General features: G+C 34.2%; 1 protein-coding gene across 1 annotated transcript in view; it reads right to left on the bottom strand.

The window, feature by feature from the left end:
• FMN1 (formin 1) overlaps positions 1-24,028 on the bottom strand; it is a 138,273-nt gene that overhangs the window by 22,646 nt on the left and 91,599 nt on the right. Inside the window, exon 13 of the mRNA XM_074148430.1 lies at positions 17,570-17,662. Within this exon, the coding sequence (XP_074004531.1) occupies positions 17,570-17,662 (93 nt within the window). The remainder of the gene's footprint in view (positions 1-17,569; positions 17,663-24,028) is intronic.

Raw genomic sequence — 24,028 nt, 5'->3', positions numbered from 1 at the left:
GAGTTCTAAATTGCAAATGCTGTGAGAATACTTGTTTGTAATACAGACAGCTATAGACTCTGAAGACCAGCGACTAGTCTTATTCTGTATCTAGCTCAAAGAATAAGTGAATAAATGGACTACGATCTTATGAATTTGCCTTATGAACCTGAGATATTTCTGCTGACTTCCTTTTACCACAATGCAGAAGTAAGCATTTGAAGAGTCATGATCCTGTAACAGTTCTAAGAGTGAAACAGGACTAGAATTAAATGGTTAAAAAAAAACCCCAACTTATTTCTTCTCCATGTTCTACTTGCTGAGGATGGAACAGCATGCCAAACACTATTTTGAGAATGAGAAACTACCAGAAAAATATTTATTTTTAATGGGTCTAATATATGCATAGCAGCTTCCAGTTACAACAGAACCAAGACCTCTTGATGCATCAGGCTACTATGAAATAGTGCCCCAAACACCAAAGGAAAGAAAATATTGAATACTGGCACAAACTGGAAGTTGGAGGTCAGTAACTTATAGAGACAAGCAAGAATGATGAAAGACAAAAAAAAAAAAAAAAGGTAGACACAATTGCACATAAATCTCACAGTTACTTCTACCACTCTAGTCAAAATTTTTAGCACTTAATGGATCTGACTGGTTAAATTTTCCAGTATTTCTTTCTGATCTTAAATACTTAAATGCATGTAAGAAGGATAATTCACACAAATCTACTGATCTAGTTGTACCCATTACAGCTGTTTTATTTTTCAGTATCTTACTATTTTCAGAATTGAAAGATCTGGTGCATAACTTTTTATAACTTTTCATAACTTTTCTAAGCATTCTGGAGCAATGACAACCTTCAAAATTATGAGAACGCTCAGAGAAATAGCTGTTAGGATGGAGACACGAGAACTCTGAAGTTTTACATTCCAAGGCTGAGTTCATGTGGTTCAAAAATGTATGCTTCTCGAACTTTTAGATGGTAAATTATAGGTTTTTCTGCAGGGAAGAAAAATCCCACCTTAAAACAAGGTATTTGATTTTTTTGCCCCAAGGAAGGAAATAGGTAATTTCTGACTAATGTCTTCCAACCAACCACAGTCAAGATTAATACAGAATCTAGGATAAGACACAGACACAAAAAAAAAAAAAAAAAAAAAAAAATCTCCACCCCAAACCCAAACAAAAAAACCCCTAATGACATTCCTCTCTGAGCTTTATAGAGCCTGGACAGAGGTTCTTAAAACAGTGACAAAAGATTACTATGACATTTTCTAGACTCACAAAAACTCACCTTCCTTACCAGTCAAGATTAAAGCCTCTTACATAGTCTTCTGAAAGGTAGTTAAAAGATGAAACCTGCCCTGGAAACATACTAGCCCCTTAATCATGGATTGAGGAAGAAAACCCCAGAGAGGTTCAGTTGGGTTATCTTTTTCCAAAGCACCAAATATCACATTCTATGACATTACTGAGTAAGGAGAACAAGCAACAATAGACCTTATTTTCTTGGCCTTTCTAAAGTACAAAGACATACCACCATTTCATAACAGAGATCCAAATGTCTTAGAAATTATCCATTGCTGATATACTTGGGTATCAGAAGCTGAACTCAGAAGACTCTATGGCTAAAATCTATCAAGTACAATTGTCATACAAGGGAAACTTTTTAATAGCCCTGTTTAACCAGGGACTATGCAGGATGGAAGAAAAAGATCAAAGGTGGCCTTCTAGGTGGATAAAAAGACTGGAGAGGATCGTCAAAAGCAATATCTATTTTTGTACAAAATTCTGGACATGCTCCAGAAAAAAACTAGACATAGTAATACAAAGAACAGCAGGATCAGCAGCGGGATGAACTTAGCCTCCTTTGGTTTTGGTTTCAATAGATCTGTTGCCAGTGAAACTTTATGAATTGACTAAATTTTTAAGAAATCCTTTATTCAAGACTTACTGGCCTACAAGTAATGATATGGAAGACAAAATTTTTACGGGATGCTTGCTAGCTAGCACATGGCAGTTCTTTGAACTGCAAAGAACTATCACAACCGATCTAATGAAAGTGTGCTTCCCTAAGGATTGTTATTTTAGAGGCCTGGTGGGTTGACCCAGGCCCGTAGCACTGCACCACACAGCCACTCACTCACTTGTCCCTCTTCCCCCACAGTGGGATGGAGGAGAGAATAGGAAGAACAAAGGCAGGAAAAACTTACGGGTCAAGATAAAGACAGTTAAATAAGTGAAGAAAAGGGGAAGAAAAAAATAAGTGATGCAAGGCAATCATTCACTACCTCTCACAAGTAGATTGAGGCCCAGACATTTTTGGAGCAATGACTACCTCTCCCAAAATTTTTTCCCCTCCTTTCTTATTGCTGAACATGACATTACACACATGGAATATCCCTCTGGTCAGTTTGAGCCAGCTGTCCAGGCTCTGTCCCCTTTCAACGCTTGTCCACCCCGGCCTACTTGCTAGAGGGACAGAGCGAGAAAAAGATTCTCTAAGCAATCTCTAAGAATCTACATTCTCTAAGCAATCCTGCTCATTCTCTAAGCAATCCTGCTTCAGCAGGGGAGTTGGACTAGATGATCTATATGGTCCCTTCCAACTCTAAAAAAAAAATTCAGTGAAATTCAGTAAAGAGAAAGCCTTGACGATGTGCAAGTGCTGCTCACCAATAGCCACCATGCTCCTGGGTTATCAACACTGTTTCAGCCAAAAATCCAAAACACATCCCCATACCAGCTACTACGAGGAATATTAACTCCATCCCAGCCAGACCCAGTACAACAGCACATAGCTATCTAGAAAAGTCATTGCAGATGAATCCTAAGATTCAAGATCATTTGGATGGGTTTTATGCATAAAAATCAAGTTTATAGTTATTTTTTTACTATAGCCAAGGGCTCCAGCCACTTGATTTATCATGTTAAACAATCTGTAGTTTTTAGTGCAGTATGAGGTTTCACTGTTTAGTTGATGATAGCAAAGCCAAATGCATGTGGCTAACAATTTAATACAAAGTGTTCATAAGTATCATCAACATCCATTTATTCTTTTTATTATTAGTGTGAATATGAATGCAAGAGAATATAAAATCAGAAAACGGTTCGTCTCTATTTTCCTTTTTTTTTTTTTCTCATAATCAAAGTGGAATATGCTGTACTTGGCTTGAAAACATGGCTTGACTAACAAGAGTAAGTATGGCACTGAGTATGGAAATTGGGGTTTTGGAATTGTTAAAGAGATGGAAATTTAATTTTTAATTTAGTATCATATGCTACTGCAATGAAGTTTTACATTTCATACAGACTGAATCTAATTTTAGAACCGTTTTACTTTTTGAAAACATATCCTATAATAAAGTATATAACAGAGGATATAAAAGTTCTCAGAAATTAGGTACTCACTGTAAAAATGATTTTTTAAATTTCAGACATTTGTACTTTTCATTAAAATTATTAAATAGACTTTCTCAATAATCTTAAATTATTTTTAACAAATTACGAAGTTTCAGAAATTCTAGAGGAGGTGTGTATCCTGGTCTAGGAAGAGATACCATAAAGAAAAATCTATCTTTCTAGAGCTATACGTATAACCTGAATTTTCTGGTATTTCACCATTATTATATTGAGTTACTTTTAATATAACTCTATCTTTTGAGAAATGATATTACTTTTAAGTTAGTTCTATACAAAAGAATTCTTACTACTTAAGAATTGACTTCATCTATAAACACAAACAGGAGAGAACACATACAGTGTGAAACATTTTCCACTTTATTTTGTTTTTTATTGTATTGTATTCAATTTCAAATTTGAAAATTATATACTTAATAAAAGTGCAAATTATTTCACATGGCTACAGTCCACCATTCTCATGCAGGAGCTTTTTGGCTTATTAACATTTTATATTTCAGAAATAATAATAAAAAAAAAACACTTAAGTGTTCTATGTACAGATTCCTAGCAACTAATTTTTCTAATATGTATTACTTGGTTAACTTTCTTTAGCTAGTTACTAAGTCTAATTGGTAGGCTCTAGGAACTCATGGAATTCAACAAATAGCCTGGAAATAACATTTAAATATTTCATTGTATGTCTAATATAGATTTCTATTCCAGTGTATTAGAATGCAAAAAATCCTCGAAGCAAACAATCCCATGCCCACCCAGAAATATTTCTTCTATGGTATCAGTTAAGCAAGAAGGTCTGGGGGCAATGGAATCAATGAAACCTGGCCTACTGTGGATCTATATTTTAGAGTTAGCTCCCAGATGGATTCATTAATGTTTAATTAAGGGTTGAGTTCATGATACAGCTTTTCTTTCCCTGGAAGGCTAATAGGGTCACTCTAGTCTATTTAGCCACATATTTTTATTGAGATTTTAGGCGCTTAATATCTTAGGATCTCTAACTCTTGTCACATTTGGTCAAAATTGGCGAATGTATTAAAAATTATTGGCAGGGGAACAATCAACGGGCAGTGTGATCACTTAAGCCTTGTTTCCTTTACCTCTTCTCTAAATTAGAAAATGTCACATATTTAACATGGGATTTGGCTATGCAATTTTTTTTTAGATGGTTTAAATACTGATATAGACATCTTAAATCCTTTCAAAACAATTTTCAGAACACTTGCTGCCATGAGGTCTTAATCATTCTTCCCTGAAACAGTCCTTACAAGTTTATTTTCCTTTGCAGTGGTACAAAAATTGTTTTTAACTAAGAAACCTACATCCAATGATGAAAATGTACAAATGTTTCTATCGTACAAAAAGTCTCTGTGCAGTCTTGGAAAGCTGCTTAACAAACAAGCTTCCCCACAAGTAATCAGGAATATTAGTTATCAACTTGTATCTTAGGTACCGGGCAAGGACTAATTAATTAACATTTACCATACAGAAATTGTTAAACATTATAAAAAATTCATTATTTTTAATGTTACCAAGCCATAACAAATTTTAAACATTTGTATACACAAAGAGGCACACAACACCAGCAGAACACAAGAAAGCAACACATTCAAGAAAGTGTTTATTATCATAGGTAATAAAAAAACCTAGGAAATTATGTTTTCTTTTAAAAGTGATAATGCTGTCTATAAATGTGCCAGAAAAAGTGTTGAAGGTCATTTTACCAGAACATTAGAACTATGAAGAAAAAAATATTGTATTTATTTTCAGTTTTATATGTCTTAAAATGTATGTTTCTTAGTATGATGCTTCTACTGAATTCTATGAGAGTAGGTTTTTAAATTAAAGCTATTTTTTCAGTTAGCTTCTACACAAAAAGGAAAGTGTTTCATTAAAATTTGGACTAACATTAGTCTTATGTTCTTGTGTTCTGGGGTTATTAATTACAAAGCAAGAATTAGCATTACATTTTTCAATTTATTCCAATTAAATTATTTGAAACTGCATTCTGTTAAAATGCAATCAAGCCGTTAATCTCTCATTCTCTCACACTTGTGGTTACAGAGAATAAATATTATTTTAAAGCCTATTAGTACTTAAACACCATAGAAATATATTCTAATTCTAATTTCTTTTTAATAAATTCTCATAATGTTGCAGTCTAATTTCAAGATTAATCTTTGATATGACTAAATGTATCTAAACAACTTATGGAACTGAAAAATTAGTTCTAATCCTTTCAAACAGAACAAGGTTAAATCAAATCTGTTCTGTGTTTGGAAAAACTAACTATCCAGATTATCTGCAACTACAATCTCTTGTTGTAAGCAGAAGCAAAAACTTGAAGTATCAGCGCATTTTTGTACCAAGGACAATACTTTTAAATAGTTGAATGATTATTAAAACCAGTAAGAACCAGTAAGAAGCAAGAGGTCTTCTCAAAAACAGAAGGATATAAAAAAAAAAAAAAGTTAATTCGGTGGTGAACGAACAGCTTATCTGATGGGTAAAGAATGAATAATTATACAAATATAATTAAACTAATTTCAGAAAAGCTTGTGAAATTTGTGGCCTGAAAACTTTTAGGAGAGAAAAGCCATAGCATTGCCTCCTCCTGTGGAATGGTAACAATGATTTATGAAGCTAAAGTCATTTCTGCTGATTGAGCTCAGTCAAGATTGGTTTCACATGATCAGCTAAAGTACAGCAGTGCGTGATGTGTAGTGGCCCCACATGTTTGAACACACTAGGACATGCTCTTCTAGGTGATCCAAAGGATGGGGGTTGGGGGGTTAAAAGCTGCTGCTTTGTTTTCCGTACATTTTCCCCTCATTAGGATACACTCCTCCTGCAAAGTAAGCCACTTCTGGTGGTCGGGAGCAAAGTCTCATTGTAAATGCACAGCAGGATAGTGGCAAAGCTGAAATTAATTCTCCATAGATTTATATAGACCTTTCTCACTGCTGATTGCTTGTACTGTTTCAAAGGTGCGTATGTTGCCTTTTTTTATTGCTGGTTACTGACTTTATTCCAGCATATGGTGGTTGGCGCCATGACACAAAGTGAACATTTTATACTAGAATTAAAGTGGATATTTGACAGTTTCTGTCAGAAAGTTCAGAGCAAAGAATTTGTGAGACAAGATTTATTGCATATTTTATGTGGGACACATCTGTTTCTTTGCTACGTTTTTGTTTAAATAAAAAAAGCAATGAAGGTTCTTTAAGAAACAAAGACTGTCAATAAAAAGCATGAACAGAAAAACTACATTATTGAGAACGAATTTAATCATTTTAACCTTCTAAAAATGTGCTGCTTGGAAGTATGACAGTCACCTTCCCCTTTTTGTTCAGCCATATAGGCAGGATGGGGGAGGAGAATTAAGCCCAAACTGATTCTCAAAGACACAGCTACCCTTATTTAAGGGTAAATCAAATCAAAATGAAAATAAAATTAAATCTAGGTAACAATATCAGATATTCACATTTAAAAGTAAGGTGAAATATTAAGGTAGATTTTGCCTATTATTATTTTTTTTAAACATCCATAACTGCACTTCAGTGATGTTAAATGTGCCAAATGAACACTTCTTGTTTTGAAAATGTCTTATAAAAGTACGGATCAGGTATACAAGGTATGCAGCAAACTTTTCCATGTTTATCTTTCAACATCACTGAACCTGATATATTTTGGCCTCTAAAGTTCAGTGTTTTAGCCTTCATCATACCTGAATCAAAACTGAATTTGGAGAACACCTAGCAGGATCCTGTTCAAGAAAAAAAAAAAAAAAGTATGCTGTATACAAGAGAGAAAAAAGTCTTTCATTAAAACTGAATTTTTAACCAACAACCTTCCTCTTTATAAGGATCCATATTTAGTATGAAACCCTAAGATTCAGCTTGAGAAATATGAAATTTAAGTAGGTAGAATTAAACAAGAAAGCACAAGTACAAAATAAAGAAATTATATTGCTCACATATCACATGTCTTTATGAAAAAGCACATCTTATTTAACTTTTACTTAAAGAACACATCAACAGGAAAACCAACTCTGTTAGGCAGGGGGGTTGGAACACGATGATCTTTAAGGTCCCTTCCAACTCTAACCATTCTATGATTCTATGATTCTACACAAATAGCTATGATACTTTGTTAAAAATAGCACGATCAAAATATAAGCTCAATTATTTCCCAAACAAAAATGTAGTAATTTCCTCTACAAAATCACAATTATTTCTCCAATGATTTCATGCTACCAATGTATTTAACTCTTGGTTTTAACTCAAAGTTCTTCTACAACCTAGATTTATGCAAGAGAACTTATCTAACTACTAGTTTGAAAGGCCTGAAATTTGAAAAAAAAATGTAAAAAAGAGGCAAACTTGGACCTGCGATATTTCTTCTTGCCACAAATGCATACAGGATACTAACTTAAAAAAGTCTTTTGTCAGAATGCTTTTAATCAATGCTTTTACAAGAAACACCAAACTGCATTCAAGTTCTAGGCATATGTTTTTTTCTGAGCTTGACTTCCTTGTGATAAACACATGAAGAATATATTTTAAAAAAGGATCTCTAAATTTCTAAATAAAAATATCTACTATCCTCCTTATGGGGAAAGGATGACGGGAAAAGTAAAGTATGTGTGACACATTAGGCATTTAAATCAAATTTCTGAGAATTGCCCTAGGAACATTATGATTGTTATTTTTATTCTCAAAACAAATGCTTCTGCTACATCCTGTTCAACACGTTTGGGTGTCAAATTTATTTATCTTTTTTTCTTAGAAAGAAGCTTCCTTCTGATGGCTATTTCCTGCCTGGCCTACAGATTTTACCTGTTATCATTGCTTAAAAAAGGAAAACACAGTTTACACCATAAAAGAACCCAATCCAGAGAGCTCCCATTTCCTGCTGAAATTTTCAGCACCTAGTATTTTTATCAAGCATGCTCAAAAGCATCAAGACAGGATATTCATGTGTTTGCACAGGTACAAAACAGGATTGAGAAAAATTATCAACATACCAAAAGAGCAAAAGAAATTATACATAAATGCATGTCAGATTTAGTATGTTATTGCCATAATCAGTTTGCGTTATGATAGCAGTGAAGGGTATTTCCAAGCTTAATCCAAAGACTATGATGTGAAATTACAGAGTACATGGCACAAACATAAGGTGAGAGTGAGTGCCAGTGTGATGGTAGGTATTAAAGTCTTTTGAGAGCAAGTGTGTTTGGGCCTTTCATTATTTAAGTGTATTAATTTCTTCTATCCAATCCTTTCCAATTCTTGAGTCTGCTCTTTCCTTGCAGTAATATTCTCTATATATGTAAGCACTAGTTCATAGGATATATCATCTAAATTAATTATCAGTGAGCATCCCGATTTCCTGCTAAGAAAAGCTTTGACAGGGATTTAAATTATATTAGTTCACTGACTTTGAATATCAGCACAGAGGGTGAGACAAGGATGTAAATAGGAGAGCAACTTCAGATAAACTGCATGCTAGTGGTGTTGACTGCAGTACAGAGAACAGTGACACAAGAAGATAAGTAGATAAATAGGAAATCATGGCGGAAATTCATAAGAATATAGTAAAGACGAAGAAAGCAGCTGGACTAAAAGAATACCCTAATAGGATCCCTATGAAAAACCACCATATATAACCCATGGTTCTGTTTACCTATAAGCCTCTGATACAGGCTCTGGAAGAAATCTAGTGGAACTGAACAGAAAATAAGGATTTCAATGAGAATTTAAAGAGAACGATAGACTCCAGGCAGCTGATAGTGGTTATACTAAAGGTACCAGTAATACTAGGTATAGATTTTATAACTATCATATACATCATAATTTTTTTGGTATTAAATCAAGGGTATCAACATTAACATTCATTATGTCACTCATATTGAATGACATAATGTTGCTATTAATAGGAAATCCTTCTCTGCCATGAAATGCCAGTGACTTTGCAGCAGCCATAGTAATTCAGGATAACACAATCAAACTGAAAAGAAGCTAGAAGGAACTGTTCTCTAAGAGATTCTTTGCCTGTCTTCTAAAAGAAGATGACATTGCATTTTTAATTACAAGTCCTTCTAAATTACATTGATATTACACATTCTAAGGGAGTGTACCCCTCCAGTTTTTATCATAAGTCATGATGAAGTGGAACTTATTATAGTAATTTGATGTATAGGTGTCTCAAAAATAACCAATTGAAAGTTTCCTGAAAAGTTATAGTTTCAATTAATATCAGTTTTCAGGACTTTGATGCTGGTAATTCTTCTGCTAGTGTAAGAGGAAGCAATCATTTCAGTGCAAATTCTTGTTCTTTGAATCAGCTCACTGTCAATATTGCATTAGTTAGAGGCATATGGATGCAATCACATTCCAGGACACCTTATTTTTTGTCTTATGGACCAAGGCTAATGTCTAACTACACAATCTCAAGAGCACCACAGCAATAAGGTTCTGTGCTTTGCAGATTCATGCCAATTTATGTAAATCACTCTTTCATCTATTTAAATACAATGATCTTTGAGTGATGAAAACAGTTATGACTGTCACAAACAGTTTGAAAGATTAAAGTAATTCTGCTGCTGGCATATAAAACAGCGTTCCACATCTAAACACAAACTTTGCCTGGTCTGTAATGTCATTGCTGGGAAGGATAAAAAGTTTAAAGCAAACATTATCACTGCAAGGAAGTATGACTTATTTTTCATGTTTGACACTGGACATAAATATCCTCCCACACTGTTTAATGTGAGAACTGCATATGTGTGGCAGAGATAATAAAACATCTCAGTGAAAACAAATGAAGGGAAAAAAAGAGTTATGATAAGTAGAACAGAAAATAAAGCTTTGAAGTTAAAAGTCTTCATATTTGTACAGTTTATTCACAAAAGGAAGACTCAGTATTTGATATGCAGACTGGATAGTCACAGAATCTGCAAGAGAGCCTGATGTCCTGTAGAACTGCTTGTCTTTACAGAGGTATGTTCTTTGGTTAACAGAAGCAACTTCACAATTGCAGAAAATCAGGGTAACTGCAAGATCCTTGTAAGTGCTATTGCTCTTTTGTTGTTGTTTACACACCATATTTCAAAAGGCAGCTGCTACTGAAATTTGGTGATCTTAAAAATTATTCTTGATTTTCTTGGTTCACTTATTCAGCACTAAAATGTTCAAGAGCTTGACAAATACAATGGAATACAAGTACCATAATCATCTACCATAATGTAGATTAAGGTAGAGGAGTACAACACTATCAGGAGGACAAGTATGTGACTTAGTTTCACATGCAGTTTTAGAATATTTTCCTTTCTTTCTGTTAATACTCTTCTTGGGGAGAAAAGCTACATTTTTATTGCAGAGAAGTAAGAATTTTAAATATTGCTTAGGGGTTTCTGGTATTTTGGGAAGTCATTACAGGCAAGCTCTACCAAACTGCTATGAATAAGGATTTAAAACATAATCTCTGCATCTGTTTTAAAAACAACAATGCAATGTTATCAGACTATTAAAGGAAACAAGTGCCACTGTAAATTTCTTCCTAATCTCTGACTGTATTACAATTTATAAAGGTATGTCCTGTTGACAGTAAGAGAGAAATAAAAAAAATATTATTGTATTGTAAAAAGGGTACTGATAATAGTGGTATCTTGGAGTATTCTTGACTTCTGATTCACTACTACTAAATGACATTAGCATCCTGCTTTATACTTCATAGACTGCTTTGATTGAAAAGCAGCAGACTTTTGAGTGGAAAGACTTGGAAAGCTTTTTGGAATGCAAAAAGCTGTAATATAAGAAATTATACTATCATGCTCCTACACTCAAAATACATACAGGGCTATAAACTAAGAAAGGAAGGTTGCTTTCCCTGGGTTAATACAACAGGTGCTACTAGATGAAAAGAATAAATCCCCATGTATGAGCACCTATAGCACGAGAACATTTAAGATGGAATGTTTATACACCGAGGAACAAGTAGGAAATAATCAACAAGAAACTGAATCTGCCAGCTGAAATATGCACAGTAGAGTTAAAGAAAAGTTGGTGGCACAAATTTCTTATATAAAAGCGATTATAAGATGATAAAGATGATATTTTATGTATTGTTGAGGAAGAAAATGGAAACAAGTAAAGTTGGGTGAAAATAAATTTAAGATGGTAACAAGTAATGTGATAATAAAATTATTTGAGTAGGGATATTAGGAATGAAAACCAACAGTAATAAAAATATATTCCTGGTTGCTAGCTTGAAATCAACATTTAAATTATTCATGGTTTCTTTTATTTGGTTAAAAGAAGTCAAATATACTTCAACAAGGTTTCACTTAGGACTCTGCAATCTAAAAATCAGTGATTCCAAGTAAAGAATCAGTATTTCATCTTCTTACAGCTGAACACATTTGTAAGAAAATACAGAATCACAGTATCCAATGAGAATTTGTTACTTAAGTTGAATAAATTATTCTTCTGGAAATAAAGTCATGAAGGTGAAACTGAGAGAAGGCATGACAGCATGGAGACATGCATGAGAAAGGAAGTAACAATTCTTTATGTAATTGCAGTAACCTAGATCAAGCAATTACTGTGAAATTGCTTTACACATTTGAAAAGGCCAGGAGCAAGCTCTCTGCCTTTTTAGGCAGCCAAGTATGTTATGGAATCACACAAATGCCCCTGTTTATCCTCCCTGTTCTCATGTCAGAGAGTGTAGCAGTTTTGATCAGTTTCTGGCCAGTACACATGGATGTTGTTTTTTTTTAACATTTCTTAATTTTTTGGTATAATCTCCCACAGAATAATATAAAACAGAAAGCAGTTAACATGCAAGTGAAGGAGGCTAGCCTTAACAGAATTTATTCCTTATTTTCTTTCCCACTGGACTGCCTCAACAATTCTCTATGGGGCATCCCAACAGGCAAATGAAGAAATGTGGACCAAAGCTCCTGCACCAGAAATGCATTAAAAAGCGCAATAGACTGGATGGATGCCCAGGTAGCTACTGCAGCCTGGCTAAAATTACTAAGAAGAAATCATTCAGCACTAAAAATCAGATTTACTGACATTTTCCATGTGGTTGCTAACCTTGTCTGAAAAATGTACTACCTCCTGACATAATGCTGCCATGAGCAGCTTGGTCTATGAGTCTATTTTTTATTGTACGGTTCCATGACTGCAGAGTGTTCTTTCACGTAGTATAACACATACAGAAGTTGTAGCAAAGCAATGAACTTAGCCAATGTTTCCTAAGTGCTAGGCTAGAATTCTAAACATGGGACAATTTCTTTTCCTATGGGATTAATCTCAATAGATCTACTCTTTTTGACAAATGCCTCCCTCTCCATCTTGCTTGTCACCTTGGACACTTCAGTGTGTCACGTGGGCCTTTCCCAAATAACTTTGCTTTCCGCTATTAATGATTTTCAAAAACTGTTCAGTCTTGACATCAGGCTATTTGCTTCCCAGACTCTGTTGTAAACTAAATGCATTCCTTTAATAGCAAAGTCTTCATCATCGTGATGCTTTCTTCTCAGAGAAATGAAAAGAGGCAGCTATGCTTTTCCTATGTTAACTTCTATGAAGCATAAAGACTTTTTGATTTACACATTCCAGGATATGAGGGATGAAATCGAGCCCAGATTAAAGTTTTTACATACTTTCTGACCTGGAATCAACGAAGGGGAATTTGGGACCAGATTTTGCAAGATCCTGCATGAATCTGTATTATGCATTTCCACATTTATTAAAATGGACAAACAATATGAAATAGTCAAGTGGCAAAATAAGAAATCCATTTCTTTAAGGCTAGTCGCCTACTCCCGTATGTCATTTACTTTCTGGTTTGTATTATTCTTGAGAGAATGCGCGAGGAGAATAAAAAATGTCATGAAAAACTAACACCAATGGCTACTCGCCAGAATCCCTTCTAGTGAGCTTCATAGCTGCAGTAACCAAACTCTTTCTTTTCTCCTTTTCAAAACAGAGTATTTTGCATCTTTCTCATATTCATCTAACTATTTTAATTTTTTGGGGACAGTTTCATATCAAAAGAAGAGTTTCCTCTAAGCAATTCTGAGCAAGATTTTCATAAATTAAGGAGCATTCCAAACCAACCATTAATTTCACTATTTCAAAGTTCTTTTTGTGTATCATGACAAATTAAATGGAAAACATTATGAACATATTTCTGAAAAAAAACCCTATACAGTAATTCTACTAGAAATACAGTAAGTGTATATAAATTTATAGCAATTCTTAGGTCTCCACAGTATAGCAAAACTAGTATAATTTGTTGCATATAATATAATTAAACCTACTAAGGATTATTTCCACTTTGAGAATAATCTAAACCCTTTTCAAGAAGCATAGGCATATCAAATACAGCTAATGGAGTATTAACAGTTTATACATTATGTCTTTCATGTGGGAATCACAAAGTACTTGACAAAGATTATCTTTCACTATATAAAATAGCAAGAATCATTATTCAACATTCTGTGTACCAGAAAAGTTGAAACACACTCTGAAAAAGAGATTAACCAACTATTCTAGCACCACATGTCAAGGAGCTAAACTGGGAATAGAACCTAAAGGTTCTGGCACCCAACTCCCTGTTGAAGGCACTAGCCTACATTACATCCAGTTACACAAAACAGCACTGACATCAGCAGAAGTACAGTTTATCCCCTCTAGAATTTTAGAATGTCAGTCTCCATAACACTCTCAGTGTTTTTTGTTACAACACAGCAAGTATTAGATTTAATTGATATTAATTGTAATTAGGAAATGTAAACAGTTCAGTTTAAGCAAATCAATATGGTTTTTTTTCTTACAGTATTTCCAACTTAGCATTGACTAGAAATGATGGGAAATTGTGCATACAAGAAAAACCTGAATATCTATGAGTTCCAGCCCTATTTTCAAGCCAGAAGTTTCAGAAAAGCATCTGAGCTTTGGATACTTGCTGGGAGCTGGCAGAAAGATAACAGACAGTTTCTTCTTACATTTGCTTAAACCAGCCACAACTGTTTTTTAAACAAACAAAACTGAAAGCAGATGCTTAACGGATGCTCAGTATTATCATTTAACTCCTAATGTCAGAGAAGCAGAGTTTCCAGACACTGATCTCAACTGAACCCCTGAGCTTGACATTTGTCCAATGCTTATTCTAGTACCATAAATCAAGATGGGTTTCTGTGTTATTTTTACCTGTCTCCAGTGTAGAATTTTATAGGATTTCCATTCTAATGCCACAGAAAGTATCATCCACCAATTATAAAGATTCAAATCAATCAGGTGACTGAAGGAGAAATCGGGTCAATAGTTATAGGATCTGACAACCTACTGACAACTCCTTTCAGGAAAAGATAGATGAAACAGAAATGCCAAAGGATGAAAAGTTAAATTAGATAAAATTAAATGTGTATGATTAGATACCACAAACCATAATATTATAAAGCAAATGGAGAACAAGAGACCATAGGAAAATGGTGGACAAGTAATTCATGTGATTTTGCTCTTTCTAGAATACAAAAAACCTAAACCACCAAGAAACATCCAACAAATTTAATAATTTATGTAAAGAAGTCATTGTCCCAGGACACTGTGCAGGATATATCCTCTCTTTTTAAACAAATATATAAATTTATATACATTATTCACAAACATAAGAATAAAATTTTCTGTTACGCTGACAAAGGTAAATATATCTCAATTTCCACATCGATAGGTATAAACAGGGCAAATGTTTGGATTAATATGTTTTTCTATTTGAAATTATAATGCACAATTAAATTAATTTTCTATAAAGCAGAACTAATCTTCTTCCAAGATCATCTGGGAATTTTTATCATATTCCCACTCATCAGGAAGTAGGATACCTCAGCTTTGCAGGAGAAACCAGGTACTGTCTTGTTTTCATTTTTTGGGACTGTGGTGATATGCATTTGCTACTCCTTCTGCTGGTTTTAGCTGGGGTGGAGCTAACTTTCTTCATAGCAGCTCGTATCACACTGTGTATTGGGTTTGTGACCAAAACTGTTGACAACACACTGACGTTTTAGCTGTTGCTGAACAGCGCTTGCACAGCATCAAGGCTGCCTCTAACACTGACTCCCAGAAAGTAGACTGGGGGTCCACAAGAAGTTGGGAGGAGCCACAAATGGGACAGCTGGCTGAATTGACCAAAGGGATAACCCATACCATATGACATTGTGCTCAGCAATAAATCTCGGGAAAGTTCAGAGGTATGGTATTTGCCTTCCCAAGTAGTGGTTACACGTGATGAAGTCCTGCTACCCTGTAGATGGCTGAACACCTACCTAAGTGATGGAAATAATGAATGAATTCCTTATTCTGCTTTGCTTGTGCACGCAGCTTTTGCTTCCCCTATTAAATTGTCTTTACCTCAACCCATGAGTTTTCTGTCTTTCACACTTCTGACCCTCTTTCCCACCCCACCGAGTGGGAGTGAGCGAGCACCTGTGTGGTGCTTAGCTGCCTGCTGGATTAACCACAACAGTCCTAAGAGATCCAGGGCATAGTAAAAATTACAGAACCTGTGATATGATCGTGGAAGACACCATTTGGTCAGGGTCTTGGCAAGACCTGGGTAAAATTGAGTTATGGTCCAGATCTACATCTGAGTCTATAATTTTGACTGCTCTGCTCTGATGCATTTCTGGCCAGTAGTGAGGAAAGAATACAAACTTCATTTCTGAGCTGCCCTAACAGGGTAATTCATACAGCACGATGAATCAATTAATCTCTACAAGATACCATTACACTGATCTGCTACAGTACTTTGGCAAGCAAGATCAAGAAACATGCTGGAGATCACAATGGCTCTGTAGAAATATAAATAGTACTATCTCAATCTTGATGGTATTGTTAAACTGTAAGTGAAAATTTCCAATTAAATAAGTGGGAAAGACAATACAACTGTCCTGCAGTGACATGAAGATTTCCATCATAATTTTTTGTGGTTTACAAATCTGTGGCAAGAAATGTGCAGCTTTAATACTGTCCAAGTACACTTGCAACTAAAAGAAAAAATATATAAAATAAATATATCCATTGAGTTCCATAGCCTGGGAACAGGGTGATTTAACAGGAACTGCTACTTTTAAAACACCCTGTTTTCACTTATCAAAGTATTTAATAAGATAGCCTTGTGGAGTAAAGTTATTAAAAAGACATGAGGGCAATATTTATAAAAAGGATTAAGCTAATTAATAAATTAATACAGCAATCTGAACGATCACTAAGAGTTAAGTAAACATTCTGCCTGGATTAGTAGATTCAGGTAGTTCACTTGACTTCTCAAACAGCAAATTGTTAAACTGTTCAGGATTTCTGTGAGAAATAGTAGCCTTTTGGTCATATTTAATTCTTAACAATTCTTAATGTACTCATCAGAAATGCAGCACTTTGTTTACCCAAATAGTCTGTACTCCTACAACCTGGGGGCGGGGAATGGGGGCATCTATTCCCTTATCTGTTTTGCACAGCTCCAGAGACAATGGTGCTGGCAGGAGCAGGTGACTGGGAACACATAGTCTGGGAAACAGGAGAAAGCAGGACTGTTGTTTTCAAAACCAGCAACCTGTGTTTACATTGTCTTGAACTGATAACTAAATTGTACCTTAGATCTCATCCCCGCTGTCTTCAGACTCTACCGTGGTAAATCACTTCCTTGCACCTATTTCTGTCTCACACAAGACAAAATCTTTAAATCTGAATTAGTCAGTTCATAAATCCACACTATTGATAAAAGATGCCATTACTTCATGTATATATGTGAAATTTCTCTAGAAGGGTATTTTTCATCCTAGTCTTTTATAAACGTAAAGCTTTATATTCCCTCTGATTTGGTCTATGATGCATATCTTTTCCATTTTGCCTACAAATAATTATAAAGAACAAAGCAGAAAATAATCAGTAGGAGACGGGTGAGATCAAGGGAACAATTATCTTTGACAAGCGATGTCCACGATCTGTGTAACAGATCTATTCTTAACATATATTAGGCACATTGGAAACATAACTCATAACAGTAGGAATTTTCAGAGGCAACAGATATTTAATGCATCTTACATTATGTATGTACACTATTTGCCAACAATATTTTCTTTTTCAAATGTGGTTACCTTTCTGGAAGAATTCCTCTAGTTTCTCCTTGAAGGGCTGAAGATGCTCTTCAGAAGACTCTCTGCAAACTAACTTCATCTGCTTTTCAGAGGCTACAAAAAGAAGTTGAGAGACATTCGTTGCAGAATTCGTCTACCAGAAGTAGATGTCAACACTGTAGAAGACTATATCTAAATTAATCACCTAGACTTACTTTAGTTGAAATGGAAATAAATAAGCACTAAGGAATCCAGCAATTACATTAAAATAAAAAATACCAGTACCAGTGTAGCATACCAAATAGAAAATTCTATGTGTGTTTAAAGAGTGGAATTTTTCTTTAGTAATGACTTTGTCCTAAAACTCCACTTGTGTGCTGAGACTTGCCACTAACACAGACTGTCTCACACACAAATTCTAGATGGTATTTAAAATTCTAAAATTCTTTCTGTGGTGAGTGGAGGATGCCTTCTATCTAGACTGATTTTAACAAATCTATGCCAGGCATCCTATACTCAACCATTTTTCCTAAGACAAATGCAGGAATTCAGCTTTACTTAAGTATTCAAATTCCAGGCCATGATGTGAAATAGTAGAAGTCTGTAAGAAAGTTAACTTACACCTAACTGCAATTTTTTTACTATTTAATCTATCTGGTATTTTAAGACCTGATGCCATGCCAGTTTCTAAAAACTCCAGGTTATTCACCAATGAATTTTAACATTCCTATAACTTCTAGTAAACTTCGTAGATTCCAGCGTTCCACATTAAAGATGAAATAAGACCGTTAGAAATCAAAATGCAATTACCTTCCATTTAGCAACTGAATTTATGAACTACTATAAGATTTTTTTTCCACACACTTCATTCCCAAGAAGCTAAATTTAGATGGAAATTTATTTTGGAGTTAAACACAAGAGTTACAGTTTGGCTGCATGAAACATATTCACACCATATTGCTACCACCATTATATAATTCAACTTACTACAGCAAAAATTAATACAAAACTGTGGAAGCAAGTTGAGAATTTGTAATTAAAAGGTCATGTTAATGTAAGTTTGCAGTGCAGTGAAAAAAATCATTGGAAGGTTGAAAACAGATGCATACATTTTATTGTACAACCAGAAGTGTGCCTATAATACTCTTTGAGCACCAGGACTTACTAAAAAGATGGCTTTTCAGTTAATTGGGATCAGAAATATATTTGAACAGTTGTTGATACACAAAAATGCTGAAAAGATAACCGTTACCACCAAAGTGTATATTTTAATTTAGTATCCCTCCACAACTCAAGTAGGTTGTGGACTATGACATTATTGGGGAGCTCCACAGCTTATGTAAAATGGCCTGGGCTACAGTCTAATTTTACCTTTAATCTCTTGCCTTGCAACCTGTAGCATAAGACAGGCCTTTGAAACTGTTCAGAGTAAAGTTAATGGATATTTTTTGTATGCCAGACAGTAGGCAGAATGAAGTGTTAATTTAAACACAACAGATTGGGAAAGAAAGTCTTTTATTAGATGCTCAGTTATGTGTCTTTAATTAAATTAAGCAAAACAAACCAGAAATCAGGGAAGTTTATACGACTTTTAAAGATTATTTTCTTATGATACCTGCCTCTTGCGATTAAAAATTTGAACTTTCTATGACTGTTATCACACACTGAATGAAATTTATGTATAATTAACATTTATGTTTGTAGAAGAAGAAGGAGATTTCTATAGCTAATCAAGCAAATTGCAACACTTTATTTTGGAAGAAGATGGATGCATTAAAATTGTACAGGTGGAAAAATCTAGCAAAATAACTGAGCCAGTGTTGTTACGTTTCTGACTGGAAGTTTGAACAAAGTAGCAGCTTCAGGGTTGTGTTTTTTCTTTGTGTTTAAAAAAAAATCTACAGAAAATTATATAAGGCAATATTTAGAAATTATTTTAGATAAATATAAAATCACAAAAATTTAAAAGTATTAGTACACATATTACATTCAGGCATTTGGTACAGTGACTATAGAATGCCCACGATTACTACAATCATGTAAGGTTGCAACAATTGCAGGCCAATAATTATTTTATAATAATCTTATATAAATAAATTTGTACAAATGTATATAGAAGTAGATTTATATGAATATGTATTATAGTAATAAGCTTGCAGCTACAGTAGTATCTAAACATACTCTAATATACTCTAGAAAGGTGTTTTCCCAATCATATGGTGTTGCTATTGCATTGTCTGAAGTATTGAAAGCTTCCTAGATGTTTCCTACAAGCTTTAGTGACACAAGATTTAGAAAGGTTATGTCCCATGTAAATATTTAAATGACCAACACCAGGATGAATTGTTTCTAAATTAAAAAAAAAGCACATATAAAACTCCTTATTTTTTTCTTTTTTTTTCTTTTTTTTTTAAAAAAAGACAACTAACATTAACTTTAACCAGATGACAAAAGCTACAGGAAATTATATACAAGAAGAAGTACCAGTGTATAGAGAAAAAGCTGATTTGAGTAGTGAATTCTAACAAGAATCCTAACATCCTTAACAAGTAGGTCAACATTTGGCATGAAGGGAGAGGAAGAACAAGAAAAAATGCACAGAAGAGCAAATGGGCCAGATAACATAAGTGAATCAGCAGTGCTGATTAAAACTCTAAAAGTTTGATACGAGATGAAATGATGAGATACCAGTTTGTATTGCTTAAGTCATCCTGAAACAATGAAACTGAAAGAGACAAAAGAAGTCAAGTAAATGCTGTCAGACTCTAAGAATTTATGTTATTGAAAAGCCTTAAAGAGAGACCTTTGGACGATGCTCTCTGCTGATGATATTTATCTAGATGATATCTATCTAAAACTAAAATCTATCAGTTTACTTCCTGAAGTTCTTTCAGATAACTGCCAAAATAGACTGAAGGGTTCTCAGAAAGTTTTAGCTTTGAGCTAAAGGAATTACGGACAAGGGTGATGAAGTGAAAATCTGTTAATCACAAAAGCAATTTATTTGCCCTGTACTGCTTAATTCTCCTTTATCTGACTCTGAATTTAGGTTATACTTCGCTCAATAACCTATACTTTTGGCCTACAAACAAGTATCTGTGGGCAACTGAAGGTTAACTAATTCTGTTTAGTCAACTGTACTGAAATATTTAAAGAAAACTTGAATTTATTTACTTGATAACATTAAAATTAGAAACATCACATAGGTATGGAGTCACTGGCTGAAGGCAGTCATGAACTTCAGCTGAACTGCAATCTCAAATATTTTGTATTCCTGCTGAAATCTCCGCAGTCTCAGTCTTCCCTTCAATAACGAAATGTCCTATGTAGAATAGTGATTCCTTGTCCAATACCTTTAAGAAAATGATGGCCAGGACTACCAACCAGATGTATATTTTAGACTGAAGAACTTCGGAACATCATCAAATTTGCCTGGGGATAGATATGGCAAAGAATGGTGGAAGTGTGTTCAAAGGAATCACAAATCAGATACAAATAAAGACACACTTGGAAGAGGAAAAAGATTTACATGACAGGGCTAAATCAAAGGTTTTGATTAAAATGGCAGTTGTAATTCTACATATTAAAGTCAGCTGGTCTTTGTCAACCTAGATTTGTAACATCGGTGAAAGGCTACCATATAACTCTATCACCTGCCTCAGTTCCACACAACATAATATAAAAGTTTCTGTTAATTGTTCATTGAATTTCCTGTTATATAAGGTACCTTTTTTTTTGTTTACTCAAAAATTTGCTTGAAATATATTGTCTAAAAAAAAAATCAAATTACCAAGTCATGCCAAACATTATACTGAAATTAAATAATGAAAACCGAAAAGTTCTGTTCTATCAGTTGCCCCTATTTTGTTTGCTAAAAATGCTATAACCTGAGAGAACATTGCATGATTTTTTTATATTCTGTTCCCATATTCACTACAATAGAAACCCTTTCCTTTTTAAAATAGAATTATTTTGGCAAGGTTTTTATTAGAATGATTCTGAGGATCTTATTATTGATTCCTTCTTTGAAACAAATTCTGAAAAGTTTCTTTCTGAAAAAAAATTTTTCTGAAATTCTGAAGTATCTGAAGGAATTCTGAGGAACCTGACAGCTAACACAGCACACGTACACTTCTCCTCTCAGCATCCCACTCCAAAATAATTCTTTGAGAAAATAAACAACCTGTTTCAGCAATACTGATTTCAAACAGATGCAAATTCTCCATTACTGTAATAAACTTTTGGTTCATTTTCTTGGTATGTATTGTACGTTAGTGAAATTAAATGTAATATACTACTTTGAAAATTGTTTATTTCTAAATGAGCTATTGCAAAAAAAGAAAATATGAGCATGCAATACTATTTGAAAGCCCTTACAAATTGTTGGATGTACATCATACTTCACCCACTGCAAATCTTGGCCACAGAAATGGAAACCATTAGCAAAACATTAAAACAAAGCTGGAAACTGCTGATTATCAGTTTGCCACTGTCTTCAGATTTAATGCAGTACTTGGCTCAAAAAGTTCTTTAAAAATCCCCAATATAAGTGAAAATATTTACAAAATAGAATGCCTCTCACTTAATGCCTATTGGGCAATAGTCTTTTAAAACTCCACAGACACTTGTAAATCTGTCAAAAGAATCACTGCTCATAAACAAACTTTCACGTAAAGAGCATTTCAGTGTCAATCAGACAGGATTTGGAATTTTTTAAGCACTATTTTTAAAGTAAACGCAAAACCAGAAATAGTTTAATGTTGATAACAGTAAATTACTAACTATTTACTCACCAGAACCCACCAGTAGCATTTACAGGAATCATCCTGACAGTGAAACCAAGTATCAACACCATGAATTCCTATAAACCTGTCACTGACACTATCCCCCATGAGTTATGCCACTGTGCAAGCTGTTAAACATCCCCCTCCCCGGTCTGTTCAGAGCCTGGCAGGTTAGACTGCCAAGCTTGCTATTTTATTTTCTTGTTATAATGCAGCCTTATCTTTGAAAGGAGGGTTACTACTTGATAATTCTTTTTTAGAACTCTTACCTTTTCTGTTTCAAAAGGGATTTGAAACCATACTGCAAATGAATTCAATGTAGCACTAAATAACCCCAAAGTTCTATATGAGAGGATCCATGATTTTTTACAGCGCAGAATCCTGTTACACTACTTGGACATATATACCCAAATAAGAATCTAATAAACTTCAGATAAATCACATAAATTTAAATTAATCAGCAAGTGCTATATAACTTCCTCATGACTTAGTTTGGTTTTGCCTTATTACATTTTCTTACTTGCAAACAACTTTCCAAGTAAAACAAAAAGTTATGGGAGATGCATGATTACCCGTTAGACACTGTTGTGGGATTTGGATATATGCTCTTGTTATTACAAGCAACTTTGGTACATATTTACTGCAGGTATGCACATAAGAATGTTAGCTTTATTACAATCCATTATACCTGTGCCATCTACAACTCTTGTGCTTTTTTATAACCTTGCAAGTAAATGTTTCTTTTCAGATAGAATATTAAATAAATGTGGAGAAGGGAAGAGATTTACCTTAATTCCTTTGGAGTACAGTCTAAGAATTTTGACAGCTTCTAACTGCAAGTGGTTACGCTGCTACTGGCCCAGAAAAGTTTCAGAGACAGTATTTTATTTGCATTTTTGGACACACATTGATAATCAGTACACATCTCAATGATGGCAGCACACAAAGGTTCAAGCACTAGCACCCTCGCCAGAGCTGGGTTGACTAATACAGGAGCCTTTGAACCAAACACGAGGGAAATGCCGCAAAGAGAATGTGAGGTTTTCTGAGAGAAAAGTCACTGAAAAAAATACAGAAGAGGATCAAATTGTGATGGTACTCTATTCTCAAGCTTTGGTTTTATTGCCTTAAAGAAGGGTCAACAATTTAATGCAAAAAAGTATTAGCACACATAAAACTAAATACACCATTCTAACTGTTTGCATAGTTACTGTTCTGTGAAGTTATTTTCAGCTAATTTAGAAGAAGAAATGTGTTTCTATGCACAATTATTTTCTTCACTCATTAATAATTCAGTTTTCTTTAAAAAAAAATATCAGAGGATATAAACTAATAAGTAAAACTTTAAACACTCCGATTTTTGTTTGAAATACATTTTCCTTGTGACACACAGAAACAAGTACCTGCTTAGGTGCTCAAGCTCTCATGTATAAGTGAGACAGAAAAACATTTCAGTGGTAAGCTCTAAGCTAAGGAAAGTGAAATAATTGAATTAGTGGCGTACAAAACAGCCTGTAAAGTTCACCTGTTCTAACCGAGATCTAATGGAAGCCAAGAGTCAGATATCTCAACAATTCTCACAAGTTTGATCGGATATTCTGGCTTTGTCTTTTTGATTTAAGACTTGTGAGGGGCTTTTCTTTTTTTCTTTCAAGTTTAACAACATTTTGAACATTTACAGTACGTGATGGCATGC

The sequence above is a fragment of the Numenius arquata genome, chromosome 6 (assembly GCF_964106895.1).
Source record: "Numenius arquata chromosome 6, bNumArq3.hap1.1, whole genome shotgun sequence".
NCBI lineage: Eukaryota > Metazoa > Chordata > Aves > Charadriiformes > Scolopacidae > Numenius > Numenius arquata.
Note: the sequence above shows the minus strand (reverse complement) of the source record. Positions and strands in the feature narration are given on the sequence as shown.